Genomic DNA, 17,743 nt, shown 5'->3' with positions numbered 1-17,743 from the left:
GCGTGTTACTCAGCAGTTGTTTATTTATTTATTTATTTTAATTAGACAAATTGGGGCAGGATTTTGCCATCAGCAAAAAAAAAAAAAAGCAGTGAGCTCGGCGATGTGCTGTGCTTCCACATGTTAGCACTCATGCACTCGCCCTTGCTTATTCTCTCTCTCTCCCTTTGACAAAAGTAACTGCAGCAGAAAGTTGTTGGTGGTGTTTTTAATGTGGCCACTTATGGGGGTTAAAATGAAATGGCACGCTAACCTGACACATAGACTGTCTCTGTCTCTGTGTCAGTGCTTACGTTGTCATTTTAAATGTTAAAAAACAGTCTGGCGAGAATATTTTAAGCTTTTTTAGTAACGAGCGGCTCAAATTGTTGGATGCCTTTAGGGTTAAAGATGTTTTTGGGTTTTTTTTTGCTTCCTGGTCATAAATTGTGGCTAAACACTTGACAGAAATAATGCTACAGCAAAGCGGGATACAAACTCATTCAGGAGTGGATATACGCAGGCAGACACACACACACACACACACACACACACACACACACACACACACACACACACACACACACACAGTAAATGTAACACAATGTCATCCTGCCTTCCATCATTTCCCTCTTTCCCTGACTCATCAGTATGTCATTGTCTGTGTCTAGGTGTGTCACATTTGTCACATTTCCTCTTTCTGTTTTTCTCATTGCATCTTCTGCATTCCTTCTCGGACATTCAGCAGCATCTGCAGATGGCTTAATAGAAAATTAAAATATGCAGATGACGGGAAAATAGAAAAAAACATGCTTTCTTTCCTTTATTTTCATTTTCTGGCTCTGTCAGCCTTTCAGGCTTCATGGAAGCAAGGCTTTAATTCGCTGTAAGTTTGTTGCGATTACATCGCAGGAGACTGTTGTGCTTCTTATCCTCTTATCTCTGTAACTCCAGCATTGCACCAGTCTCATACAAATGCAGATATCCACAAAGCCGGGGGAAATTTTTAGTAAGTCCTATGTGGAGTTTACAAATCTCCCTTTGAGGGGACATCAGTCCAACTCATGTTCCTTCCTCAGCTGGGTGGACTGTAACAATGTAGGGTAACCATCTTATCCAAGGACATAAGACAAATAGCGTGAGCAGGATTCAAACCTAGTAAGTCTACATATTGAAAGTTCTGCTCTTCATCCACTGATCTAACTATGCTACAAATTATAAATTCTTATGGCTGAGTATTTTTGAGGTAGATTTAGAAAGAGAACATGAGGGAAACCCAAGAAAAAACTGGTGGGATTGCTATTCCATTTTGTGTGGGAATGCCTTGGGATCCCCCTGAAGGAGTTGACAGAGGAGGTTGAGGATGAGGAAGTTTGAGCTTCCTTATGCGATGGCCTGATTATACTGTACTTAAAAAGATGTTGGGAAACGGTGCAGAAGATGTTGTCGTGAAGACTTCTGAGATCCAACAAAGTGTAGTTCTACGAGAGGAGTTTCCTGATTTGCAGCATATTCTCAGCAGAGTGAGATATCTTTATTACGAAATGCAGTGCAAAAGTAGTGAAGAAGATTTACTGTGCACTTGTTTCATAAAAATGTGTTATGAAGGTGTCTATTTGCATACAGCTGAACAAGAACCTTCTTCAAAAGTAACTGGACCTCTTATTAAGGCTTCAAGGCTTTTCCTCACCCATCCAAGTTACTTCTTCAGTCCAGCCGGCGTGCTGGCTCTGACATTTTGCTTTCAATATAGCGCACTGTCAACATGCATCAATCCGGAGATACGCGATTTACAACAAGACACCTCCTCTAAGCAGTAATATTCTTAACACACCTGCTAATTTTTTTTAAAATTTTTTTTATAATATCTCATGCCACTTACTTTGTTCACTGGCAGCCTGCTGAATGCACGTTGCCATCTTCAGAAATGATCTACACCTTGTAGAGATGCCGCATAACAGTGTAATGCTGCAAAGTCCAGTCTTCTCTCCGTGACAGTGGTCACATCTGGACTATCTTTCAGGCAGTTTTTAAAGAGGAAATCCACCATAACAAACTTTTCTTCCACTCACATAATCCCGATCCATGTTGTTTGGATTTGTCCTCTTTGTCGGCTTCCTCTGGCAGAATGTCAAGCTTATCCACCTAACTAGCAAACTTGACTAATTCTGCCTTTTTGTAGTTATTTGTTGTGGCATTTCTCTCATTCAAATGCCCACAGATGTCTTTCAGTGTCCATCTGTGTGTGATAAATATTTCCATATAGAGTGGCAAAAGTCCTTATCAACAGACCAAACTTCTGGGCTTTTGGCAAATGCTTAAACTGTCCAGCTGGTGTGCTGAACATCCAGGTGTTTCCAGATTGACACATGCACACAGCTCACATAAATCCTAACTTTGATAAGTGCTTTTCTGACCAAATTGAGTGATTGTGGAGGAAAGATGTCATTACCTTTGTAATTAGGTGTATTTTAGCACTTTTGTACAACTGGAGTATTTAGTTCACACATGCAAATCCTTCACTAGTTCTTCCTGGAGTTAATTACATCCGCCAAGGACAGAATGAAATCAGCATTTATTTGTCTTTGTTTGTTTGTCTGTCTGTCTGTTTGCAAGATTACGTCAAAACTGCTGCAGGAATTTTGGCAAAATATTCACCACAGACAGATATTAGACCAAGGAAGACTCCATTAAACTTTGGAGGTGATCCAGATCCGGACTCTGGCTCAAGTTTCACTTTATATAGGATTTGAAGGATTATGTCAAAGTACTACACGGATTTTGACAAACGTTTTGACACAGATACATATTAGGGCATAGAAGGCTCCATTAAATTTTGGAGGTGATCCAGATACGGACTCTGGCTCAAGTTTCACTTTATATAGGATTTGAAGGATTATGTCAAAAGTACTACATGGATTTTGACTAAATTTTTTGACACAGATACATATTAGGGCATAGAAGGCTCCATTAAATTTTGGAGGTGATCCGAATCTGGATTCTGGATCAAAATTTCACTTAATATAGGCTTTGAAGGATTACGTCAAAGCTACTTCAGATTCTCACCAGATTTGCACCACAGATAGATATTAGGGCGTGGAAGACTCCAGGGCTGAAACGATTAGCCGAGTAACTTGAATAATTCAGTTACAAAAAATGTTTGAGGCAAATTCTGTGCCTCGAAGTTTCGTTTAACATTGTAGTACAAATGCTAGGCCTGTGTGTGGCGCTGTAATGTCCACAGAAAAAAACAGAAGAAGACTAGAGCATGTGCACAGGCCATGTAAGCGCTAATCCATTTAGCACAAAAGCCACCTCTTTCCACTGCAACACACAGAGTAAAATAAAGCCTTTTAGGAGAAAGACACTCCACGCTGATCATCTGAAATAGCTTACTGCACATTTAAAGCGAAGCAGTGTGTTTCTATTAAAAAAAAAAAACATTGTTTTGTCCACTGGCTGCTCTCCGCTCTGCACCTCTCTCTGCCCGGTGTGAGGGGCTCACACCAGGCGAGTCACAACTCCATCCCCGGACACACTGACGAACAGTCTTTGAAAGAAGATCCACTCTTTCTTCTGTGTTTTGCTCAGACTGACACTGAGTTTCACTTTTTAATTTTCGCTATTTAGGGCAAAAATCGAGTTGTCGTCTCACAAACACGGAAACTTAAATTAATAATAACCCAGCTGAAATGCAAAGAAAGAGGGATAAAAAAAAATTTCACGCAGGGACCCAGCCCACCAATCTTTAATAATAATAATACAAAAACTTAAAAATGATTAAATTTTACAAGTTGGGAAAAACAAAAAAACAGAAAGCCACATCCCATCACCATTTCAGCAAAATGTCAAGACCTTGGCCCAATTTTGGCTGAGCTGTTGACACTGGGAAAGATCTAAAACTTGTAAAGATGTGAAAACATAAATGATTATACAGGAAAACAGAAAAGGATATCCTTTTACTCGATTAATTGCCAGAATAATCAATAGGATACTTGATTACTAAAATAATCGGTAGCTGCAGCCCTAGAAGACTCCACTGAATTTTAGAGTTGATTCAGATCCAGATTGACGGATGTCAGAAATCTGATTGCTCTTGTTTCAAAATAATGTTCCCTTGAATTTAGCAGTATTTTCCAGAAGGCAGACTATATTTACTTTTAAAAATAAATTTAAAGGTTTCCCACATTTATGCTTTTTTGCAGTAATCTTATACACTTGCTTTACATTTCATTTTCAAACCCTGCACCAGGTGGCATATTTGATTTGCTCAAAGTTGAAAACACTGTTGACGTTAAAGGATCAGAATTCATTTGTGTTGCGGTTTTAGTTCTTGTTGTCTCGGTTCTGTGTGTTTTTGCGTTGACTTGGTAATTTTAGTTTATAAATGTACTTCCATCTGTCCTTGCAGCGATTGAGCTTTCCTTCACTTTGTTTTGTCTTTCTTTGATGCACTTTTTAATCATTTCTGTTCCTCTCACACTGTTTTAATTGCTCCTAATTAAAATAAATTAATTGGCGGCGTGGTGGCACAGTGGTTGGCACTATTGCCTCACAGCCAGAAAGTCCAGGGTTCAGGTTCACTGATGCCCGCATACTTTCTGTGAGGAGTTTGCGTATTTTCCTTCAATTGCCCTCGACTGAGGCAATAACTCTAGACATGGAGATGGTCCTGGGTGTCGGACTACAGCTGGATTGTGCCTCATGAAAATTCAGCAAGGTATAACTTCTATTATACATTCCAGTTCTAAGGTAGAACTCTACTAGTGTATACTAAAGTATATCTAAATATCTAAAATCAACGCTATTGCAACTTTATATGATTTCATTCAAGACTGTTCAATTGTTGTATAAAGCGAAAAATAAGCAATTACCATTTAGAATTACGCAAAGAGAAGGAATGTATAATTTAAGGGGTTTGTATCATTTTAAAATTGCTGTCACTAGGACAACCAGGAAATGCTTCTGTGTCTCCATTTGTGGTCCTAAAAAATGGAATAATCTACCTGAGAAACGTTCAAATATTTATACACAGAAATGGTATTCTCCAGATATGTATTAGATGAAAGTGGTTGAGTTGTGTTGTAGGAAGATGTTATACTTGAACCTTTTCTACTGAAATATGTAGGTGGTAACAAGCTTGTTTTGGGAGCTGTTGGGAAATATTTGTTTTCTTTTAATTGTAATTATGAGCTGCTGTTGTTCAGATTTTGTTTAGAAATGAACGTTTATGAACAGGCACATATGCCTGGTTTGATTTTACTTCATGGAGGGGTGTAGGCGTTGATAAGCTTTGCTTCTGCCTACGCCTTTAGGCAACGTGTACATTGTTTATTTTTTTCTTACTGTCTTTTTTCTGACTACTTTTTTATGAGATTTGTTGTTGTATATGAGTGAAATTTTGTTGCATGGGTGTCTAATAAATTCAATTCAATTAAAAAAAAAAAAGAAAGAAAAGTGGAGCCACTTAGGTGCCTGATCTTGAGAGCCAGGTATGGTAGGTTGATGTAATTGGAATGGGTTCAGTGCATAGGACAAATTTTGCTACATGTAATGTACAATGACAATCATCACCTGCTTTTTAGCAGTTATGTAGCAAACCAAAAATACTGCATGCAATCTTTATTGAGCCTGAACCATTTAGACCTCTAGACACCACACACGTTTTTATACACCTCACACACAAATGCTTGGATTGGAGTTTCCAGGTATCTCTCTGTCTGTCCATGAGCCTGGCAAGTGCAACTCTTCCTAAACTGGTTCTTGGATTTCAGTGAAACTTCACATCATACAAGCACACCATATGAAGATGCATATGAAGGATAATAATTCCAGTCCAACATCCTCAAAGGGGGATAACTGGGCTTTTCTTGTTGTTTTTGTACATCGTATTTTTCAGCGAAACGTACCACCAGACATGATGACCTTACCAATACATAGGTTGACAAGTTAGTTCATGCAGGTATTTAATCACTGAAGTCTTCTTCTCAGCAGTATATGAGCAAAGCGAGTAGTATGGCATAGTGGGTGGTATCATTTTGTGAGCTTGCTCACATATCTGTAATTGCTGCAGGGTTAGCAGCCACTGTCAGGAGTTGATGTGCCATAAATAAACGTCACTGACACAGGCAACATCACACTTTATATTATTGTCACTCGCACAGTCTTGTGTAAAACTGCTTTGAAAGCATCATGTCACACACTTTCACGCAAACATGACATCAAACGTAGACCTTTGATGTTGTTGACAAACTCATACGTCATTTTTCATACACGTAATTTTATTATTGATATCAAGTTCAGAGAACAATATTGACTTTGGCAAAAAAAACAAAAAACAAATAAAACCAGAAGGGCAACAGTACCAGTTAAGTCATGTTCAATATCATTGGCTCTGTTTTATAGGCATCTGTGTTTGATAGTGTATGTGCTTCAGTTTTAATATTTATTTTCCCGCTTTGTTAAAATCAGTATTTTTTTTTGTTCTCACCATGACATTTTTACCTAAAACAGAACAACAAAAGCACGTGTCATATTTTGTTTTTGATCCTAACACCATTTCCTGCCAAATCTTGGAGAAACGTAAACACGTGGTGCAACAAATAATGTCATTTATTTATATATGTATATATGTATTATATATATTTGTTTGTGTGTACTTTAAAGTTTTCATGTTTATCCATCGTTGTTGGAAGTCTTTCAGAGTTTCTGTACTAGTGGATCAGTCCAATGTCAGGTTTCACAGAGTCCTTGGCAAACAGTTTTTCTTTTAAACTTCTTTGATTCATAAAATATTTACTGTTCTTATTGAAAGTTTATCACATACAAGTATGTCATCACCAAAACAAATTATAATGTTATCGCTCTTCCACGGCTGCTTTTAACTTAATCTTTTTTTTTTTGTGCCTGAACTTTCAGACCTTCCTTGAGCTTTAGAAATAATTTTTTACTGTACTGTACTGAAAACGGTCACATACATGAATTGCCCTTCAGAAACGTTCATCTTGTACCCACAACCTCCCCACCAGTTTGTGCCATTGCCATTTTCTGTTTGTGCCATCCATTATCTGACACCAAAATGATCTTCACAAAACGCACACACACGTGCTCCATCATAAAGCTCTGTCTCTTCCATTTTGTAATCCATATCGACTCTGTTGTAATCCCAAAGCCTTTCTTTTAATAATGATCCCGTTCCACTCGCTCCTTTCGGTTCCGTATTGATTGATCATGTCTGATTCTCCCGGCTCAGTATTTATGCTCCCACAATCCGCCAACACGGCAAGTCAAAATCATTGTCTGACCACAGAGGACACATAAGTCACATTCATTGTGTTTAAGGAGTTTTAGGATGGCAGCGTAAAGAAAAAGTGAGATAACAATGCAGGGTTTTCTGGTCCATATCTTTATACTGTTGTGATTTTGTGTTATACGTATTTTTTTTATTTTTTTTATTTTTTTGATCCAGTGTAAACCTTTATGGGACTGAGGCTCTGGAGAGAAGTGTTGGCGAGAGCCTGTTTCTGTTAGTGTTTTGATTCTGTGGAGGTTCACACCTTTGGTCACACCCCCTCCACACTTTTTTCCCCACTTCTAACCACGTGTACACAGGCCTCATGAACATTGTCTGTGAAAATGATCAGCGTTTTGATTGTTTGTCTGTGTGCTTGAGGCAATTTCATTTTTAAAGCTTGAGCTCAGCCTTGACTAATTTAAAGATCGTCCCCCGTTTCACCTGACACTCTTCAGGTTCTCCACCACCACCCCTACACAACACTTTCCTCAAGCTCTTCGCCATTTTCACCTTGCTTCCCATTCTCCCTCCCTTTTTCTTTTACGCTGTTTGCTCTCCTAGTGCAAATAGCGTTGTTGGAGTTGGTGGCATTGTAAGTGTGGATGTATCCCCGTTGGAACTCGCAGTGGGCCCCAAAGCCACCCCTGCTGTCGCACTCATCGCTGGTTGTCGAAGACGCCGTGCTGGCCGTGGAGGAGCATTGCACCAGCATTCCATGAAGTGACTGGCTCCGCCTTGTCCAGATTACGCTGAGCCGCTTGGCATAACTTACAGCACCGTAGCGCTTAGCGACAGTTGCAGCAGCATCAGTCGCCAAGGCAACAGAGGAGCCCATATCCAGTGAGTGCCGTCTTTTGCTAACAGTCCCAGAGACAGGACTTAAAGGGGATACGGGACTCTGATAAGCCTGTGAAGAGTTCCATTTGTCCCTGCCTCGTTGTGTAATCCTCCAGTCCAAGAGCTCCGCGCCCCTCGAGGGAGCCGCCAGGGAGAAACTGGCACGATTGGTTAGTTCTCGCTCCAGACGAGGTTTCGGACGGTCTCTGGAGTGAGACCGACGGGGCAGTGTGGATGGAGGGGAAGGGGAGTAGTAGAGGGGAGTTCTGTCACTTTCAGATGTGTATGGCGGCGCTTTCTCAAGCATCCTCTGTCTCACCACCAGAGCCATCTCCCCTGTTGCCCCCGCCGTCGTGGAAACCACCCCTCCAGCTGAAAGAAATTGCTCCAGGTTGACTTTAGGTTTGGGTCTGGGCTTTGGAAGCGGTTTTTGAGGCAGCACAGAAGCAGAATCGGATCCTTCCTTCTCCTTGTCCTTCTCCTTGTCCCCACCCCTCTTAGAAGGTAGACCATTGGGTAGGACCACCATCATCATGTCCCCGGAGCCATTAGCCTGATAGATCCCGCTGCTGTTTCCTCTTTTCTCACCTCCACCAACGCCTCCACCCTGACAGCAGGCCCCACCTCCTGCTTCGCTGCTGCTGTTGTGACATATTATGTGGTCGCCATGGTTACACACACGATGGCGAACCATGAGCGCCACAGTAAACACAAGTAGAGTGACCACAACAACCCCACCCACTAAAATAGTGAGCGTCCCGCCCAAGAAATGTGCCTGGAGAGAGCGACACGCTGGGTAAACATCCTTGGTGACGAAGGTGGTGCAGCCGAGAACTTTAGTTGCTGCTAATGACGTGACCGTGTCGTCGAAAATGGCCAGCACGCACAAGTTATAGTCCACACCCGCCACCAGGTTCTTCAGCAGGAAACGATCAGTGTGGGACGGCAGGATTCTAAAGGAGACACAAAAAAACAAAGGGTTACAACACACCTTCGTGCCGCGCACACCGACAAGTGTAAAGTGTTTCATCTTGTTATCAAGACTTTGGAGGGATGAAGGGCAGAGGGGCTAGGATATGTGAAAGAAGTGCAGGAAAGGACGAGTGAAAAGGAGGCTAGAAGCAGTGTGGGCGTGGATACTGCAGCAGGGGGAGAAAATGAGGCTATTGATGGAGAGCACGCCCAGGGGACATGAAAAGAGAACTGTGTCCGCTCATTTGGAGTGCAGCAACGTGCACGCGTGTGTGTTTGTGCTGGTACTTGAACCCCTGAGAGAAGCAAACGTCGAGCCATTTTATGGAGCCTCACATCTCAAAAAGAGGCCATTTTAGGTTTAACTGTGCGACCTCGCGTTGCTGTGAAGGCCCCACGCTGTGCAGGTTTGATGAGCACTCTGTGGATTCATCCAAATTGGCGCGTTGATGTTGGTTTCTGTTTTTGGGCTGCATAATGTTTGCTGCGTGTGAGAGTGTAAACGCGGGTGCCCGGGTGGGATAATAAAGAGCGAAGTGCTTCATATGTGTCCTCCATTTAAGTGCACAAGAAGCGTGAGCAGAGGTGAACAGTGGAGAGACAAAAAGCAGTGACGAGAGGTGCTGATGGGAACAGAATAGGCGGCCGCATTGTATTCGCTTGTATTTATTTGCTTGCATGTTTGTCACATACTGTAAGTGTTTTTCTCGTTGCTGTTATTTTGTGTGGTTGACGTTTGGAACTGTGTAGCTTTGGCCTCTGCTTTCAACCCTCTTGTGTGGGAACATTTCTGTTTATTTTTGTGTTGCTAATTTGTTTTTTGTTGTTTTTTTTGTTTTTTTTCAGCTTTTTTGCTGCCGGTTTCTTTTTGATGCTTCATCTTTTTCTCAGTTTGTGCAGTATTGTACCGCAAATCTGTTAGCAAATGTTTTTGGCATTTAATTGCACCTAAACCTTATTAAAACACTTAGAAGCTACATTTTGAGAACCCCCCCCCCCCAAAAAAAAAACATTTACTGTATAATTAAAAGTCAACAGCTTTTACAGTTGCCCTGTTTTATATTTTATATATGCCCTGTTAACATATTTTATATTTAGACATTATTCTTCAGAATTTTTTGTCATCTCGTGCAGTTTATGAGATTCTTTAATCTTATTTTTTACAGTTGTATTACTGAGTGATTATCTGCAGCTGTCTTTTGGTGGTTAATTCATAGAGCTGTATATGGGTACTAGAGAGCGTGGTCGCACTGAGACGTGTGCCGGCAATGGGGCGTGGTCGCCATTTTGACACTGGGCAACTCAGTGGCCAGCGCGCACTGGCACTCATAGATCTTGTCAAGAAACAGGTGGGAAATTTCAGAAAACTGCACGTTGGCAATGCCACAACTGACGGAAGAAGGGAGACAACATTTCTTTCCATAAGTTAGTAGTTTTAGTTACTCTTGTGAATTTGGGGCAATAAACTGATATATCTTGCAGAGTTTCATACCTGTGCAATGCATGAATATGAAGTTATACACCATATAAAATGTGACTCATGAACGATCATCCACAAAATAATTGATTGAGTTTTACTGTAACTTTTGAAGGGCCTGAACCCAATCTGAGGATTTAGAAATCACCTGGAATGGAATTGTACTCAAAGCTGAGTAATTCAGTACGATACAAAAATGGATTTACCATGTGGAGTTAAAGCGGCCTGTGTACCCAGTCTGGATTGTGTATATGGCGATATTGTGCCTTGTTTTGTCGAATCTGTATAAACTTTCAACACTAAAGCCACTTTGATACTTGCACAAATTTGATCCCCGCACTGTGTCGCGCAGTTCGTCGTGCCAGTGCAACTGACTTTTGTCCCACTTGACATCACCCTATAAAAAAAATTAAATAAAATAAAAATTTCATCGTTGATGACACATTTGCTCTCAGAATTTGGCTGATGAAACCATCTCTCATTGCTCCCAGAATCACAGAGAAATTATCCACATCTGCATTGTCCCTTGCGCATCGTGCAGTGGAAAACGCATTTGAAATTGTCTGTCGTTCAGATGCACCTGAATGATTATCATCGGCAATGAAATGATTAATTTATTTTTATATAGTGTGGCGTCAAGCGGGAGAAAAGCAGGTCACATTGGCATGACGAATTGCGCGGCAGTGCTGGGATCAAATTCCTGCAAGTGTCAAGGTGGTTTAACTTGTTTAAATTATGACATGTTCAACTTCAAGTTCTGTACCTTGAAGTTGTTGTGTTGTGTAACTTCTGTACCTTGCACTGCCTGCCACAAGGTACTGCCTGGCAGTGCCTGGAATGAAATGTGACTCATGAATGATCAGCCACAAAGGAATTGATTGAAGCTGAAACTGATCGGAGCCATGTAAACTTTCAACACTAATGTTACAGAATGTGTGGTGCCATTCCTATGGAAGGGGAAACACTGGCCATAACACTCTTAGAAATGTGTCCACTGACTCACCAAAACCATTTAGGTTTCATGCATAATGAATAAGCCCAATAGATTTGATATAATTCTACTCAGTGGTGTTGATTGTAGCTCGTCATGTAGGATGCAGTTTGAAGTACAATGGAGTACAATGTCTTCCTTGATTGACCTGTCACAAAATACCACAGTGCCTAATTTTCCACAGATGCTCTGCATGATTTGATAATAAATTCTAGTATAGTCTGTGACAGTTCAGTCTGAACGGACACATGGGGCATTCTCATTAAAGTCAGCCTTATCTGGCACTCATTAGGTGGCTATAGATTGGTTTCTAAAACAGGCACAAATTAGCCAATTAACTCAATCTCAGTGCTGGAACACCTTGGAGAACTTGTGTATGTTACTTGGGCAAAAGCTCATTATTTGGCTCAGCAGTGAAGGTATGACAAGCGGAAAATGTCTGAGGTTCACGCTCAATTTCAACAACAATTTAAAGTTGCCTTCTTTTCTCAACATGATTATGTTTGGTTATGTTTCTTTGATCTGCAAATGTGGACGTGACAGTCTTATTTAATTATGGTGCATTTCAGATTAACTGGAAAAAGCAAACAGGAGTTTGACAATTCAGTGAACAAATTATGAAGTTTACAGAAGAAATATTGAAGTATAACTCTGAAGCAGCAGCGGATTTAGGAAGTGAAAGAAACTGACAAGCTCATTTCAAGCTGCATGTAACTTCAACCATACGTTTGTTGAGGTAAATGCAGTATACACTCCTAATTTCTATCATGCATGTGACGACCAGATTACACATTTCCTACAACAAGCTCAGACATGTCCAGGCAGCAGGCAGGTATGTGGTATATTAAAAAGGCAAAATAATTTTAATTTGTAAACTAAAGCCTCCCATACACGAGGCGATGATGAAATACATATCTGCATCATGGCACGAGCATACTGAAAGTTGTATCATATTGCAATGTGTGCAATAACTGTTATGAACGAACACTTTAGTGGGATGAGATCACAGCATAGCAGAGGTGTCAAGTAACGAAGTACAAATACTTCGTTACTGTACTTAAGTACACTTTTTAGGTATCTATACTTTACTCCATTACTTATTTTTCTGCCTACTTCTGACTTCTACTCATTACATTTTCACACAAGTATCTGTACTTTCTATTCCTTACATTTTTAAAACAAACAGCCTCGTTACTCTTGGCTTCAGTTTAATGTTTTATATATATATATATATATATATATATACATTTCACGTCATGTGCGCCTGTAATCAACTTTTCTGCAGCACGGCTTTGCTTTGAACCGTGAACCAGTCGAAGCAGTGGTTCGCAGATTGAAGTAATGCTTCGACCTATTGCTTTGTTTATTCTTTCTTTCGCTTAATTTTTCCCCGCTAAAACCCTAAAGAGCATACTTCTGTGAGTATTATTTACCTTTTCTATGTTAAACCGACCTGTTATGGTCTTCTGAAACAGTTGATAGATGTATTTTATAACTTAAAAACGGGAGCGACGCTAACGCGTTAGCATGTCTATGGCATTTTCAATGTTAAAACTTAGCATTAAGCAGTTGCAGCTGTCATCACGTTCGGGTGCATTTGTTTTCAAATTGTAATATTTCTTCAATTTATTTTTGTTTATATATTAATAATCTGATTATTATATACAATGTTAAAGAAAAAGGCAAAAAGAACCTGAATAGAAACACAACAGAAAATATAAAAGCAACTAACAATGAACATACATAAATAAATACATACATACATAAATAAGTGTTTCCTGTGAACACCTAGTGACTCTTACACCTCCACTTCTTCCCTGTCTTATTTAATGACTGTTTCGGTCAAACCATATTTTCAATTTGTTAATTTCTTCAGTGATTTTCTCCAGAACTATCTGCCAAACTAGAAAACTGCTGCATCCTTGTAAGAGCAGAATACTACTGGAATGAATTTGAATAAGGAAAGTTTTTTTTTTTTTCCTTCACTAAATGGATGCTGCACTCACTGCAGTTTATTGTCTGGAATAGTCCCAGATTGCATTTCAGAGCTTCTAGAATTGAAACATTTTCGTGCAGGTGGTGTTGGGGGGTAATTTTGGGTTTTGGGTCTTGGGCCACATGTAGAACGAATCAGTTTTTAAATTAAGCTTTCAGTTCATATAGTGGCATCTACCTTTTTTTTTTTTTAAAGGTTACTTTATACTTTTATACTTTAAGTAGGTTTTGGAGCACATACTTTTTCACTTTTACTTGAGTAAAGAGGTCAAGTTGATACTTCAACTTTTACCAGAGTGTTTTTAAACTGCAGTATCTATACTTCTACTTAAGTAACAAATGTGTGTACTTTTGACACCACTGCAGCGTAGCAGCTCAAACATGTTCAAGATGCGGTCATATTTGCTGTATTACATCATAAGTCGCATTGCATGGCATTACATAGTTATTACAAGCAGTGAGGGTGCGCAGGCTAAACGGCACACATGCACGTTCACCCTCTGCCAGTGTTATCGATACACACATGAAGGATCGGATTTTAGAGAGCAAGAAAGAAAAAAGAATTTGTACAAAAGAAATGCCACTGCATTGCAGGATTTGCAGATAATTCCCGCTGTTTGATTCATTCTTCTGCATGACATAAACATTTGGATAGCACAAAGGCAAATTGTTGGCTCACATGCACTTTTGTCTCTGACTGAAACCGTTCTGTGCTCAATAAATGTATTCCCATGTTTGTTATTATCCACATTAAGACAGAACAATAACAAATATCACAACTGTTATTACTTTATCAATTTTCTGTGCACATTTGGGAATTTGGTTGATGCTTACTGAGCACAAACTAGTCAAACGTGAGAAATTGTATCTTGCATGCACACAGTATCATGTGACAATCTGTGTAGCACTGCAATCCATGTTAAACTCCACATTTTCTTTCTCTGCACAGATGGACATGCACTTGTGATTTGTGCACTGGGTTCTATGGTTCTTCTATACCCCTGAACTGGGTTGCCCTGGCACTGTTGCATCGTATCATCCTATAGTGACTGGCCAACTTTCAGGATGAGAGCTTTTATTGTTTTTGAGTAATTGCGTTAACAATGTGAAGGGGATGGATTCATTCATCTGTCTATTCATTCACTCGCTGTATTCCACTGGGTACATGCTTTGGCTTTTGCCAAAGCTTATGAATAATGAGCAACAAAATCTCAGTGTCTACTTCATGTGTCAGAATGACTTGGTGCACTGCCAAAAAAAAAACCCTGATATGACGAGTAAAATTAAGAATGAATATGGCAGAATGAAAGTTATGAGTTAGTACTTTGATGGAGTGAAGAATTTTAAGAAGTGAAATCAAACCGAGCCTTTATAACTAAAGAATGGAGTCTGAAAATGAAAGCCTGTCGTCGGGGATCGAATCGCTGCTGTAAAGTCCAATATTACAGCAGGCTTTCAATCAGATTTCTGACATGAAATATGCAGAAAGCGACGCTCCTAATGCCATTCCATCCTCCGTTTCTGAATAAAAAGCCTCAGTCATATTATAGGCTCATAAAAGGCCCTGAAATATTATTATAGCGGTTTCAGTTCATCCAGTGTCTTTGTGTATAATTGATAGATCCCATGAGGCAGAGAGGTTTGACCACCACTGTGGGGAGTCTGCTTATCCATAACAAAGGCTATATTTAAATGGATTTTCTTTGATTCCCCGTCAGATTAATACCAGCAACTGGTATCTTTTCTTTCCACTTAACTGCTACGCTACCCAGTCTCTAAAAATAATATTATCTACACTGCAGCTTCATTTATGGAAATGAGCAAACCGTATTCCCCCAAAGAAAAGTATTATTTTCATTCTTTTGTATCATTTTTCATGTCCCGTATGATAAACAGGAATGCAGCTTTTAGAATGCATATCAGCCCCGTCACGCTTATATTTTACTGCGTACTTTGAGTGAAACTTTGAATCAATTTGTTGGAATGTCACCATTCAGTCTAGTTTTATTCACCCTCTGTCATCTTTTCAGTGCCTTTTCCAATCTTCTATTTCTCAATCTATCCTCATTCCTTTCCAGCCATCTTTCATGAATATTTTCTCCATTTAACTCTCGTTTTTATCTCCACTTAAATGTCTGCCATTTCATTACTTTGTAATTGCTCAGCCTCCCTTTACCAAAATGAGTAATGATATTCTTATATCATTTTGTTTTACCTGACCGCTGAGCTGCTTTGTAACATTATGTCTATATTTATATGTATTTATGTTTCTGTTTGTATATTTCAATGTATTAAAACTTGTTTAAATGTGATTGTGTTATTTCTGTACTTAAATTGTGTTTTTGGCCTACGTTTCTTGTCCATATTACTGAATCATAAGTTTTAAAATAGTTTATTTGTGCTAATTGTATTTTAATGTGCTATGTTTGCATATAATAAAACGATACTTAAATGTTTTTAGGTTTACTTTCATAATAAACAAAAAAGGTGTAATATTAACATACAAAATTTTTACTTTGACATTTACATATTCTAAAGATATGAAGCATTTATTTGAACTTAAATATTTTAAATTCATTATAGTGGATATAGTTTGCAATAAATATGAATGTATTAAATGCACTACTTTTTAAAGTGTCACATTCACTTTTTCTAAGGATGTGATATAGTATTTAAAAGTTCATCATGTTTATCTTGATATCCAACAGAAACACAAAAAAAATGCGTGATATACGATTAGAATCAATATCCTGTTGCTAACTACAGCCTATGTGTAAAACCCTAAAATGGAATCTTAAGATTGACTTTATTATTTCTATTTGAACTTTTCTTTGTTTATACATGTCATAAAATTTGACATTTTGTAGTGAACCAACATTAAAATGCAGCTCAAAATGACTTTCTAATATACAACAAAATTTATTATATTTTCCTTGATTGTTAGTGTAACTATAGCTCAGAGTGGATTCTCTGTGAGCTGAAGGGTTGTTAGGATCAGTCTTACGTTGCCGCTTAGTGTCGAACTGTCCTTGTGCAAGGCATTCAAAACGGAACCCTTACAATCTTAGTCAACCTTGAGGCGGTCGACCATGGGCTCTTATCGACCCCACCCAAAACGTGGGGAAAAGGTCGATAGATAGGTAAAGAAGTTTTATGTCTCTATTAGCCAAAGCTAACTATGTACCATCATTTAGCATCCAAGGTCATGTCTCTCCTATCCTGTTTGTCCTCCTCCCTGCTTAGTCTCCATGTACTCCCCACCCCTGAAAATTTCAAATCCCCGCTCCCGTTGAATTTTGCCATCATGACAGCGTCTTGCACAGGCAGATAAATTCACTTACGTTTGTAGAGATGTCTCATTAACTTTGATTTGCACATTGATCTTTTGTGTGCAGTCCCCACATCGCACTTTTTTCTTAACCATATCGACAAGACCGTTGTCATGTATAGCGTTACAGCACGTCCATTCAAGATATTTCACCTTTAATTCTGCAATGAAGGAATGCAGTGAGCTGATCGGCTAGCCACGGTAGCAGTGGTGCTGTCCTCATTACATTGCTGTATTTTGCCGTCACCCGCCATACCCTCATGTGTCTGAGCTTCTAATTATGGCTAAACCCTGCAAAGGCGTGCGTGCACGCAGATGCACGGGGATACCGGGAAAGACGAGAGCCCTTTGTTCAAGCCAGTGACACAGAAACGAGTAATTATTATTGCACACAAGAGGGAAAGAAGGAAAAGGAACGGGTGATGACAGAGGGATAAATCTGGTCTAATCTTGCCCTCCTTTTCTCATCGCTCTCTTCCACTTGCCTCAGTGCGTTGCGATATCTGGTGGTCTGACAGCAGACATGATGAGAGCGAGCGAGCAACAAAGCAATTATCTCCCATTCTGGCTGACATCTATAGTGCCCTCTTCTTTTTCCTTGCCATGTCATTCTGTTCATTTACTGTTTCCCCAATTTTTGGTCTTGATTCATTGGACTGTTTACTGTCTCCTTGGCTGTCGCCCTCAATTTTGTTGGCTCTCTTCTTCAGTTTTCCTTGATCTGTCTTTCTGTCAGTCTTTCATTCTACTTTGCTCTGGATTTTGTTTCATGCTCTGGATTTTGCTTCATCCCTCCTTGGCTGTTTTGGCTTTTTCTAATCTAGCCTTATCACTTGGTTTTCTCATTTGCCTAGATTTTGCCATGCTGCC

The 17,743-nt window shown here is 39.6% G+C and overlaps 2 protein-coding genes across 7 annotated transcripts in view; one reads left to right on the top strand and one right to left on the bottom strand.

The window, feature by feature from the left end:
• pcxb (pyruvate carboxylase b) overlaps positions 1-17,743 on the top strand; it is a 501,867-nt gene that overhangs the window by 304,492 nt on the left and 179,632 nt on the right. The window lies entirely within an intron of this gene.
• Positions 1,908-17,743, bottom strand: part of LOC117505084 (leucine-rich repeat and fibronectin type-III domain-containing protein 4) — a 69,042-nt gene continuing 53,206 nt past the window's right edge. For 3 of the 4 annotated variants that reach the window (XM_034164615.1, XM_034164616.1, XM_034164617.1), the window contains exon 8: positions 7,743-9,063. In XM_034164615.1, the coding sequence (XP_034020506.1) occupies positions 7,746-9,063 (1,318 nt within the window). In that variant the 3' untranslated portion in view covers positions 7,743-7,745. Of the gene's footprint in view, positions 1,918-3,547; positions 3,553-7,742; positions 9,064-17,743 lie in introns of those variants that run through there. The other variant, XM_034164614.1, reaches the window with a different exon arrangement.

Source organism: Thalassophryne amazonica, chromosome 23 (assembly GCF_902500255.1).
Source record: "Thalassophryne amazonica chromosome 23, fThaAma1.1, whole genome shotgun sequence".
Classification (NCBI taxonomy): Eukaryota; Metazoa; Chordata; class Actinopteri; order Batrachoidiformes; family Batrachoididae; genus Thalassophryne; species Thalassophryne amazonica.
This window is presented reverse-complemented; position numbering and strand designations above follow the sequence as displayed.